Genomic DNA, 12,621 nt, shown 5'->3' on the forward strand with positions numbered 1-12,621 from the left:
TTCTTGATAAACTGTTGCTGCTCATATGTGAGTGCTATATTCTGGACAGATGCTGGGAATCTCCCTTTTCCTCGTAGCATTGGTATGTACATCTGCGGATCTAGTACATCTGAAATAAGAGCTGTCTGGTCTGTTTATCCAGCCTCACGTAGATCTAGGTGAGTTCATCGGGTCCTCGGAGACAGAGGATCCTGTGCTGACTATGACTGATGTGGGTCGGAATGCAGAGGAAGTTCAAGGACCTTTGGCTATGTGGGAAGCCGACGTCCAGAACATAGAGCTGGAGAAAGGGAGCAAAGGACTTGGTTTTAGCATTTTAGATTACCAGGTAAATATATCCTACTTTTAGCAGATTTTTTTTTTTTAAAAGATAACAGACGCTAAACACATATTGTTACTGGCAGAGCAAAAGTAGATAATACTTTAGAGTCATCAAATATGTATTCTTGTTTCTAGTCTTTCAGAATAATAATTCATAATAAGATTATTACTATAAAGCATTTCTTTTGACATTGAGTTTTTTGAGCTCTTTTATATTTCAACTCTCAGAAATTTGAAGATTATGCAGAATACTTTCTAGGAATATCATAGAAATACAGTTTTTCTGTTTCTTTGGGGAATATGCCTAAATTGTTTTTATTTCCTTGCTCTTAATGGATGGTTCATATTTGAGTGATAAGACAGAAACTATCAAATACTTACTTCTTTTGTCTGAAGTGAATGATAGATATATCATTTTGCACATATTGTAAATTCTTGTATTCTTATTAGTTAACCAAGCTTAATGAATAATCTTGAATGAGGTCAGGTCAGGTGTAGCCTGGGTCCTGGTGCTGAGCTCTGGGCTGAGTTACTGAGGGGAGGCGACTGCTGGTCTGATGGAGTGCAGCTGCTGCTCCTCATAAATTAATGCTGAGCTGGAAGCCTGTCTCAGATGACTCCAGAGAGTTGTATTCTTTCTCAGGCATGGTTCTGGAGTCTTGTTCTAATAATAAGGTTGCTGTGTGTCAGAAAACACTGCATTATCAACTACTATATGGCCTCCTTCTGTATTTCTTCATTCCAAAAACAAGCCCGTTCCTCAGAACGCTCACATCTATTGACGTTCCACAATAGTAATAGCCTGTCAGTAAATGCTGCTGTTAATAATTCATGAATCTCAGATGATAGTTATAAAATTGGACAGTGTGTCAATAGCTGAAGTCACAATTTTAAATTTACCTATAAAATTTAAAAGATCTACTTGGGAACCATTGAAAGTGGGGATGCCATTGTTTAGGGTGGATTCTTCCTAAACTCTTTAAAATGGAGATAGCCTTCACCCAGATAACTCACTGGAAGTGTTGTATGGAATTTTTAAAAGACACTTTGAAAAATTTACCCATCCATTACAATGCAGAGAGTGCAACCTATAATAACATTTTTAAGTGTAGAAAGAAGTTGCCTGCTCTTTGCTTTCTCATCCTATCAGGATCCAATTGATCCAGCAAGCACTGTGATCGTCATTCGTTCTTTGGTGCCTGGTGGAATTGCCGAAAAGGATGGGCGACTACTCCCTGGAGATCGACTCATGTTTGTCAATGATGTTAACTTGGAAAACAGCAGTCTCGAGGAAGCTGTACAGGCCCTGAAGGGTGCACCATCAGGAACTGTTAGAATAGGCGTTGCCAAGCCTTTGCCTGTAAGAATTCAGATTCTATTGATTTCTTTTTATTTGCAAATAAAAGTGACTTTCAATCTTTTTGCTTCAGGTATTTTCATGATTGAATCATGATTTTTGATACTTTTCATCATCATGGTTATTGGCTCCATGAATGTAAAAATTTAATTTTGAGTGCTTCCCTGGTGGCTCAGAGGTTAAAGCGTCTGCCTGCGTCTGCCCACAATGCAGGCAGACCTGGGTCCGATCCCTGGGTCGGGAAGATCCCCTGGAGAAGGAAACGGCAACCCACTCCAGTATTCTTGCCTGGAGAATCCCATGAACAGAGGAGCCTGGTGGGCTACAGTCCACGGGGTCACAAAGAGTTGGACACGACTGAGCGACTTCACTTTCACTTCTAATATTTTTTAAAAGGATAAAGGAAAGAAACAGCCAGGAAGTTCAGAAATAAATTTAAAAGTTAATGTTCTGTGGTTTACTTTTAGCTTTTTTTAATTCAAAAATAAAGTCATGATCAATATAGAAAAAAATGTTTTTCAAAGAAATAGGCTTTAAAATATCTATACCAGTAAGTTGACGTATTAGAGAAATTAATAACAACAGCTAACAGTGGAATCTTCAGTTATAGAGGAAGAAATAGAATCTCTGTCAAAGTGGATTAAGCCCCAGTACTCTATTGACTTCAAAATATTTGTTGTATAATTACCGCATAACAAGAAATTGAACTTTCTAATTTAGATTCATCAGCCTGTAGCTCTCCTCCTGGGAGGGAATAGCATTCATGTTATTAATTACTGCAATATAAAAACAACTAATAAATTGATGCTACATAATGTCAGTATGATTATGGGATACAGTGATTGCAACATAGCACTTATCATTGAATTACAATGAAATATTAGAGATGGTCTCACTATTTGTGTTTTTTTCAGTGTATAAATATATTTTAAGTGAAAAAGACAAATAATATTCTCTCTTAAATAAACATAAACACATAGATATATATGCATACGCATTGAATAAAAGTCTTTTGACTTTGTCAAAGAGTTTGTTTAGATTGTAAGCTTGTTGATGTATTTAAAATGTTGAGTAGATTTTTCATGCTCTGCTTTTTGTTCCACAACAAATTTTGGTAACCTGTGAAAATGTATTTATGAAACCAGGAAGAAAGGAAGGGAAGAAGAAAGAGAATATAAGCAAACCTCAAATGAAACCAGGATTGTAGGAATCAGAACAAGGGTTCAGTATGAAGAGTGTAAGAATGAAGATGAGCATTATGGGACTCTACATATTTATTAAGATTGACCATACATATGGTTCTGGTCTTTCTCTTATACAGAGAAAATGGCAAACATGATCAATACATGTGTTTTACTGCCCTTAAGGGAAAATTGTGCCACTTAACTCTGAAGCAGTCTTTTTTCTTCCCTAGCTGGTTCCAAAATAAGTTTCATTCATTAGAGTATTTAGTATTTCAAATTGAATATGCATTGCAATTGTGATAAATCTCATTTATATGAAGTCAGTTTTACTAAAAATTAGGCTCATATGTGTGGGCAAAGAAGATAAACATTTTTTTTTCTCTGAAATACTTTTGCACATATTGGTGATACAGGGTAGACAAGACAATCTAAATGTTTTAGCCTGTTTTTCCCTGATATTTAAGAAGATATTTAAGAAGAATGCTAGGTTTTCCATCACTGTGATCATGTGATCATGGCTATAATTTGACTTCTCAGGAGTACAATATAAGTGTGTTGTATACATACAAAGTTGGTGGTGTATTTTAAGAGACTTCATTGAGAGTTTACTAAATGTCCCTTGTCAAAGAAATTAACATTCTTTAAAATAATCAGGAGTGCAGTGTAAGTATATTGTATACATATAGAGTTGATGGTGATGGTTGTATTTTGAGCCATGCTAAATTAAGAGACTCCATTGAGAGTTCGCTAACTATCCTTGTCAGAGAAATTACATTCTTTAAAGTAATATTCTAGTAAGGAATGACAGAGCGATATTGGTCCTCCTTTTTAATGTTTTCTTTTTCTGCAGATTCTTCTATGTCTTAACACCTAAAAGTTGCCTTATTTCTGTATTTAGAAGTCATTGTTCAACTTGAGTATTTGGTAGGTGACCATAAGTGACCAGAAGACTATTATAATGTAAAAAATTGTTGATTTTGATAATCTTTTTGTAAGAAGGGTAAAGAAATTCGTAGAAAGGCATTCTCATCTAGCAGATGATGTTGGTATTGGGATAAGCATTCTTATTGTGTCTTAAAATATAAAACTGTTCAGTATGAATATTTATTATATTTCTTGCTCATCATTTATGTTAAAGTCGTTTGTTTATGATGACTTTATAACTTGAAAACATATTTGAAAATGTTTCAATTTTTCCTCCCCCCCTTATTTTTTTCTCCCCTCTCCTCTATTTTCCCTTTCCCTCCCTCTTTTCTCTTCTCCCTCTTTTTCATGAACTCATCCTCAAACACTGAACTTCATTCTCCCTGCAGCTGTCCCCAGAAGAGGGTTATGTTTCTGCTAAGGAGGATTCCTTTCTCTACCCGCCACATTCCTGCGAGGAGGAAGGGCTGGCTGATAAAGCCCTCTTCAGGGCTGACTTGGCTCTGGTTAGTTGCGCCTTGGCTTATCAAGCTTTCTTTCAAAATCTTACATGTCTTATTTTTGCTTTTCAAAGCATTCTGAAGTTTTACTGTATTCTTTGTTCATTATCTTTTGGAAAACTTAACATTTTATTTTCAACTTCAGTAGTTCTCACAGTTCAAAATGAGAAGAAAAGCAAACCATTATATACCTGAAAAATGTTGAATTTGTGGGGGAAATTCAATTAGCAGTGTATTATGTCAGAATGTAAAATTAATCTTTACATCATACCAAAAGTTTTTAGAGCACTGTTTGCTCTAAAAACGTACTTGAGTATCTCTAAGCATTCTTTAACTGTTTTCAGTATTCATTCATAGATCAGTTATTTTACATTCCTTTTTATGATGTAACAGTTATATTATTTCATTAGATATTAATAATATGAAAGTCACATACATTGGTTCACTTATGGATTAAGAGCACAAAAGCTTCCAAAAGAGGGAATGTTCATGTTTTCTATGAATACATGTTTGTTAGCATTATTGATTTACTAGAAGCTTTTACATTAAAACTTTGTTTTTACTTGATCTATATAAAATCTTTCACTGTAATAACTACACTTAGGGACCACTGGAGGCCCAACTTTGTTGGGTGAGTACATGGTTCTTGCTCCTGAGAACCTTATGGTCTGGTAGAGGAGCCAGTGCTATGTTAATACTTAATAAAGTATAAAACTAAATATCAGATATAAATATGCATATGACATTTATACAAGTGTAAAAATTACACATCCTATTCCTAGTACTTCTACCATTAAAGCCCGTTTCCTGACCTAAAATTTTTTTGGAGGGCTGGGAAGCATTCCTCAGTGTGACTAGAAAGGAATATTTTAAATACTTGTCTTAGTGGTGTTGGACTAGTGGGAGGTTTCAAATCCGTGAAATTCTCCATTAGGTGTTTATAACTAATTGTACACATCTGGCTTTGATTCTAATAATCCTGTCGTTGAAGGATACGGTTCTTGTTATTTTTCAATTGCCAGCTCCTGAATCAGCCATTTGGAAAGTTTTGGTGTATATTGCAATGAGTACAATAATTTCACTTTGTAATTCCAGGTAACTGGAAAAAAGTATTTTTTTAAATTATAGAAATATTTAAACTTAGAATTGCTCCAAGCCCTTGTTTGTTACCTTTTGCCCTTTCATTGATGAAACAGAATAACCCTCTATGCTCGCACCAGTTTGTCTTTGTTCTGTTACAGTTAGTTTCTGATGTGTTGAAGAGAGTGAAGAGGTCCTTAAATAAGTCCTTAAATAGAAAATAGGATAGACCAAAGAATGATACCAGTATGCCCTTTAGTGTTAGAACAGAATTCCCATCTGATATTATTGTTTTTATTCCTAGGTGAACGCAAGTGATGCAGACCTAGCAGACGAATCTGCCTTTGAGTCTCAGTACTCCCCTGACAATGACAGTATCTACTCCACTCAAGCCTCTATTTTATCTCTTCATGGCAGTGCCTGTAGTGATAACCTGAATTATGGCCCCTCCCTCCCATCTTCTCCTCCCAAGGTACAAAGGAAATACCATTTTATTTATGAGAGAACTTACTTCCCAGAGATCATTGCTAATGGGATTCTGTGGGAGTGGCATGTTAAAGACCTTGTGTTTATGCAGTGATGACTTCACTCTTAAATTAAAGTGCAGTTTCCTTTTGGTAGTGTTAGCTGGATATCTCGCAGACTCTGAGGGATTCTTTAAATCTGGGTTCTGTGATACAGTGTGATAGATACAAGATTTCAAAACTCTGATTAGGATTTGCATATTAGACAAAAATTTTAATGAAATGTATTTCTTAAATTGTGTTTTTGGTAGTGTCTGCTTTGGAAAAATTACAAGAGTAACTTTATTTTCTGAATGGTTTTAAAACTGATTTCCGTGGAAAGTTGGATAGTAAAATAGTCCTTGCATTAGTTTAATACTTATTATCTAAGTTGAACTTAATGCCGTCATTTATTTTTATATAAAATAATGCCAAAGAATATGTAAAAACCACAGTGAATGGCAAAGAATGTTTAAGTCACTGCAAGTGAATGAAGAATTTAGCTACTGTATGATATGTCTGTGCCATTGACATTTTCGGAATAGGTTACTGGTGTAAGTGCCTCACCCAACTCTATTCATTTTCTTGGTGACACACTCTATAATTTTTTTTTTCATTTATTTAATTTTTTTCTATAATTTTTAATAAGTAACATTTTATAAAGTTTATTCAGTCTTTTGTGTGTGAGATGATATATCACTGTTTCAATTTGGATTTCTGATTGCTTATGAAGTGGAACAGGTTTTCATATATTGGCCATCTGGTTTTCATATCCACCAATGGCATCTTCATATCTTTTGGTCATTTTATAATGGAGTTGCTTGTCTTTCTATTGATTTCTTGGACTCATTTATAAATATTTCCTAGAAATTTAATAGACAGAGCAATTCAGTGTATATTTACTTATGAGTGTGTATGTGAGTGTATATATTTTGAAAATCTGAAAATGTGTAGGAATGATTCCTTTAAAATTCAGGAAAGAAGTTATTCTTGGAGAAAAAAAGAAAGCATGGAAAGTTGGTTGTATCTGTAATATTGGTACGTTATATCCTTTTAAGAAGAAAGAGAAATTGAAGAAAATATGCCAAAATATTACTGTATGTTAAATCTGGGCAAAAGGTTCATATAAGGATATATTTTCCTTATTTTTCCATGTTGGAAATATACTGTAAATAAACATAATCAATTCAGTAAAAGATTGGATAATAATTCTTTTTTAAGTATGTGAAATATATATTTTCCACATAAATTCAGTAGGAAGGGAATCTGTATTTATAAGTCAGTTGGAAAGTAGAATTTCGATAGGCCTTGGGCAATTTTCCTCCTTTGCTGATTAACAGGAATTTTTTTGGCCAGAACATTTTCAAAGCATTTTCTCTTATGTTCAAGGTGCACCTGTTATCCTCGCAAATGATGCTGGGCAATCTCCTTGAATTGGTTTGCAAGGTATAATCTTGAATGGAGCAGCTGCTCCTCTCTCACAACACCTGAGACTATCTGACTGAGTCCTGTCTGGGGCATGTTCATTTTTTTGTGGCCCCAGGGCTGGAAGCTGAGTTCATCTCCTAATGGCATCTTCTGATCTGCTGCATAGCACACTCCTTCTTGCCAGTGGGACATATTGCATTGTTTAACTTAGTAATTGTTACTTAACGGGATTACACAATGTGCATACTGAGAAGCATATATTTTACAGGGCGAATGCTGGCTATGCACAGTGCAACATATTGGCTTACTGAAGTTTGTTTGCCTCTTTTTTTTTTTTTCCAAGGCAGTTTACTCTTTTGTTGAAGCAAATTTTGGCAAGCTGGCCTATCAACTGAAATATTTAAACTACAAAACAACAAAGGAGACACTAATGAGGGTGTTTTAAAACACATTGTGAAACTCCTGTGTGATTTCAGTTTTCTTAGAAAGCAGGACTCTGTGTATCGTGGTGCATCTCTGCCACTTTTTTGGCTTGTTTGTTTTTGTATTTGTTTTGCGGCATTTTTTTAGTACTAAGATATTTTGCTGGAAAATTGAAAAAGTTAGATTATTCATTCATCTTCCTATTTCTTTGCATTAAATTTATTTTAAAAAGACAAAGTGACAGTTTGTTTGTTAGAGAACTTTGAGCCGACCATTTTTCTTAAAGAAAAGTGAGCTCATTTGGGGATTCTTTAATTGAAAAAATCTTAGCACGTAATCTTTAAGAAAAAGAGAAAATCCCCATACTGATTTGAAAGAAGGGGAAAAGAATGAAAGGATCTCATTGATTCCTCAGATTTTTGACTTTGCTAATGATGTAATAATCTTTGCTAAAGATGTAATCTTCTTAAATGGTGACTGGAAATGCACAAATGAGTTTACCTGTTTTCTTTACCCTGATGAGAAGGCTCTGCCCTTTGCCAGGCATGCTGCTGGAAGCTCTAAGGGCTGGTCACCCAGAACAGGGTCTTATTATAGAGGGAGGCCTTCTTCCTAGGTCCAGGGTCTGGACCTAGACCACTGCTTAGCATAGCACTGTAGGGATACATTGAAGCTCCTCTGCTTAGAATTCTCCCATTTGGGGGATCATGCTGCCTTTTTTTTTTTTTTTAAATAAAGGAATGTGTTTGCTTAATTTGATTAATAATCCCTAATCATTTAGGGACTTAGGGGAAAAACATTACTCAAGAATCTGACAAATATGACCGTTTCCATGGTATTTGGATTAATAGAGTCAGGTCACTGAAAGGTGTACATAAAAGGCAAGAAGCTAGTTGGTTTTCTTATTCTTTTAGGTTTTAATTTTTTCATGAGTATTTTTATCCACTTTTCCTTCTCACCTCCAAAGACATAACAGAATGCAGAAATAATTGTTTTAGAAACTTACTAAATACTTGTACACTTTCGTTTTAAAGCTCAATATGGTTTTGTGGGAGAAGATACTTTTTCTCTATTTTGACTTAATAGTCCAGTCAATAAAGATTCAGTAGCTGTGTAATGCATTTCCTCCTGCTTCTCTTATCCACACGCCCATGCCCCACACTCCCTAGTGCACCCGCCATCTCTCTCCTTGCTCCAGGGATGAAAAGATTACCAGTTTGGTGCATATCCTGCATTCCTGAATGTTGGTCCCCCAGAAATGCAGTCGATTCTATTGCAAGTGAACTTCATGTTTGTCACCATAGAAACCTGTCTTCATACCTTACAAATCAAACAAAACCAATGGATTTCATGATTAAAAAAAAAAAAAAATCAGCATATTCGTAGGAATAAATCTCCACTGGTGTCATTCTGTATCATAAAATATTGCCACCTTCTCAGTTATGTTTTAAATCTTGATACCAGTTTTTATTGTGGAGAAAGGGTTAGTCTCAAAAACTGATTACATCACTTATAATCAAGATAATGAGAGTGATTGTGGAAATCCTAGTGACAAAAACTGAGCTAGCAAAGGTACAAGAGATGTTACCTTCTCTCAGTAGGGTGAGAGTACAGATAGTACAGCAAGTGTACCTTATCTCAGAAAGAGTGGGGGTGCAATGCAAGTTGGAGTAGCTGTCCTTCTGGTATATTCTTCTAAAGTATAGAAAGATTTCTGTGGTAGACTGATTATCGAAACAAAAAAGCAGGTTGTGTCCACCCAATGCTCAAGTTTTTATCTTGTCTATGTAAATATATTCTCTGGGTAGATAATGTGCCTAAGTATAACATTAATATGCATTACAGTATATTTTCAAGTATAATTGTCATTTTTATTTAACCTTCCCCTCATTTTCCCTAAGAACGTAAATGTGTCAAGTGGAGGAACTTATTAAGGTGGATTTTTGAAAGATTCCAGTTTAGATACCAAGTTGTACTGGGAAATCGTGGTTATTTTTGGACATCTTATGAGGGAAGAACTGCTTTTCTTTTAGATCCATAAGACTTTTAAAAATAAAACTCATTTGTTGTTCAGCAACCAGAAATGTTTCTGAAGTAGGCGTGTGTTGTCTGCTGTGTGGATGAGCTCTTTCTTCATATGTGTCAGTGTTAACTCCTTCATGAATAATGCATGGAGATTTCTGTTACATGGTTTATAGTGAACCCCAGCTAACAAGGGCAACTTGACCTCTTTTCCCAGTGGAAAGTAGTTTTGATTGCCACCTTTATTTGAGGAGTGGTAAGGATGATCTCTGCTAATTATTATGATTAATTTAGAAATACAGAAGCTAACCACTATTCTAGTAAGTATTTTGTGTTGTTTTTTTTTTTTTTTTTTTTTGGTAAGACTAAATGTTGGTTGTGTGAGCCAACAGGTTATTATTTAGGTTTTGGGAGTGTGGAGGATGATACTTTCCTATCCTTTGTTTCTAAGGATTTTAAAGATGTCAGTTGCTTGCATGATTTTCCCACTTGCCTCAATTCTTTATACCAGGAATGTTTGATAATTCCAGAGAAACAGAAAAGTGATTGAACAAAACAAGTGTAATAAATTGTGTTGAAACCATTGAGTGCCAATTTAGAAAAAAAAAAAAAAAAAAGAAAAGGATGCATATCTCACACCAAACTCTGAAAAATAAATCTAGATGGGTTAAAACTGTATCTGAAAACAAACCATTTACAAAGTTGGAGAAAAATACTAAAAAGTATTTCATTTATTCTGTGCAGAAGGATGACTTATTAAACAGCATATAAAACCAGAAGCATAAAGAAATTGACCAGTCTGATTGCATAAATAATAAAGAATTGCATAATTCTTGATTACATAAAGCATTAACTTTTACACGTGTATGTATATGACATATACAGACTTAAAAGACAATTGACAACCTCAGAAATACTTGCAGTATATATCACAATGACTCAGAATATGTCAATGATGACATATTTACTGACATTCTCTCTCATGTTAAGGTATAAAGATACCTCAAAAAATCAAGTAGGAATATACTATTTAGTATTTAGATTAGTTTAATTTTTAAAAATGGATGTGAATATGTACATATGTGTACATGTGTACTTATACATATATATTATACAGATACATAAAAAACTCTGATGAATAAACACCCAACTAATGGAGCCATTTGTTTCTACTGAGGAAAGGACTGGCAGAATGAGCAGTGAAGGAAGACTTTCATACTGTAATCTGTGTGCAGTATGGTCCCAATGATTTTTGATAATATATTCATACACTGATTTTATACTTTAAAAACATCAGTAAAAGGATTGAAGGAACAGTTGATACATTTATTCAACAGCAGTTCATGGGGCAATACTTGTCCAAAGCACAGAAGTGATACAATATATGTATTGTAAGTAGATAATATATATTTATGTAGAGCTGTAGAATTTTAGAATTTCATGGAATCCTTGAAATTGTTTTACATAAAGCCGAGATCAAACCAGTCAGTCCTAAAGGAAATCAATCCTGAACATTCACTGGAAGGACTGATGCTGAAGCTGAAACTCCAATACTTTGGCCTCCTAATGCGAGGAGCCCACCTATTTAGAAAAGACTCTGATGCTGGGAAAGATTGAAGGCAGGAGCAGAAGGGGACGACAGAGGAGATGGTGGATGGCATCACCAACTCGATGGACTTGAGTTTGAGGAAGCTCTGGGAGTTGGTGATGGACAGGGAGGCCTGGCATACTGCAGTCCATGGGGTCGCAAAGAGTCAGACTCGGTTGAGTAACTGTCAACAACAACAAAGAGAAGTTCTTTGATGTTATTATTAATGAAGAGCCTGGATTGGAATCTACATCTTATGACAACTTTTCTTAGTACTATTCCTTCTGCTGCAATTTGCAGAGTACTCAAGAAAAACTTCCCTATAAAAATATGGATGGTGTGACTTTCTGTTTGACCACATAAATACCTACAAATCCCTATCCAAATAATTTTTCTTGGAGGTTCTTGTAAGTAGAGACCTCTCAATCAATGTCATATTCTTTATATTCTGAATCTTAGAACGAATAAGAATTTCAGAAAGATTTGAAATGAACTACTTTTTAAATGAGATTTAGAAAGATAAGTTATTTACTTTCCTATGTATATGGAACTCTGAATAATTTTATTTGTGAGTATAACAAAATATTGTATCTTAATAAGCTTAAGTACTAGTATATTGTAGTATGACTCAGTAGTAGATGTATGTTTTGCAGGAAGAGTACACGTATTTATAAAAAGAAGCATATGCAACATATAAGCTGAGCAGTGAGTTTGTAGATCTGCTAATACTTTTTGAGTAATAATTATGCTGTGTTTGTTTTTCACTAAATAGGTTTTCATTAAGATCTTAGGAAATGCATTGATAGAATTCTGGCCATAATTTTTGTTTTTGCTCTTTAATCATCAGGATATTACTGAAAATTCCTCAGATTCAGTACTTGATCTGCAGATGTCCTTGGAGGAGCTATATGCCCAAAATCTCTTGCAAAGACAGGATGAGAGTCCGCCTTTGGTGGACTTGAGCATGGGGCCGGCTTCTGGCTTTGCCGTGAATGACTATACACCTGCAAATGCTATTGAACAGCACTATGAATGTGACAGCATCAGAGCGTGGACTGAGTCTCACCTACCCAATGAAGTGGTATCAAGTGCAGAGCTGAATTCTCCTGTGCTGACTGATTCGACTGGAAAGGTGACATTCTAAAGATACAGTCTGTTTTTTTGTGTGTGTGCGATGGTGAGGTTGGGAGCAGTGAAGGGTTAGCTTACTCTGGCTTCTCTCTCCATTTGGAGCCAGGGCTCTCCCAAGGCTCAGAGTTTCAAAAGACAACCTATGAACTTGTTGTGTAAG

At 35.1% G+C, this 12,621-nt stretch overlaps 1 protein-coding gene across 4 annotated transcripts in view; it reads left to right on the plus strand.

The window, feature by feature from the left end:
* Positions 1–12,621, plus strand: part of MPDZ (multiple PDZ domain crumbs cell polarity complex component) — a 171,593-nt gene that overhangs the window by 84,832 nt on the left and 74,140 nt on the right. For all 4 annotated transcript variants that reach the window (XM_065908320.1, XM_065908319.1, XM_065908318.1 and 1 more), the window contains 5 exons: positions 143–328; positions 1,472–1,681; positions 4,176–4,292; positions 5,671–5,838; positions 12,178–12,462. In XM_065908320.1, coding sequence (XP_065764392.1) covers positions 143–328; positions 1,472–1,681; positions 4,176–4,292; positions 5,671–5,838; positions 12,178–12,462 — 966 coding nt within the window. The remainder of the gene's footprint in view (positions 1–142; positions 329–1,471; positions 1,682–4,175; positions 4,293–5,670; positions 5,839–12,177; positions 12,463–12,621) is intronic.

Source organism: Muntiacus reevesi, chromosome 17 (genome assembly GCF_963930625.1).
Source record: "Muntiacus reevesi chromosome 17, mMunRee1.1, whole genome shotgun sequence".
Classification (NCBI taxonomy): domain Eukaryota; kingdom Metazoa; phylum Chordata; class Mammalia; order Artiodactyla; family Cervidae; genus Muntiacus; species Muntiacus reevesi.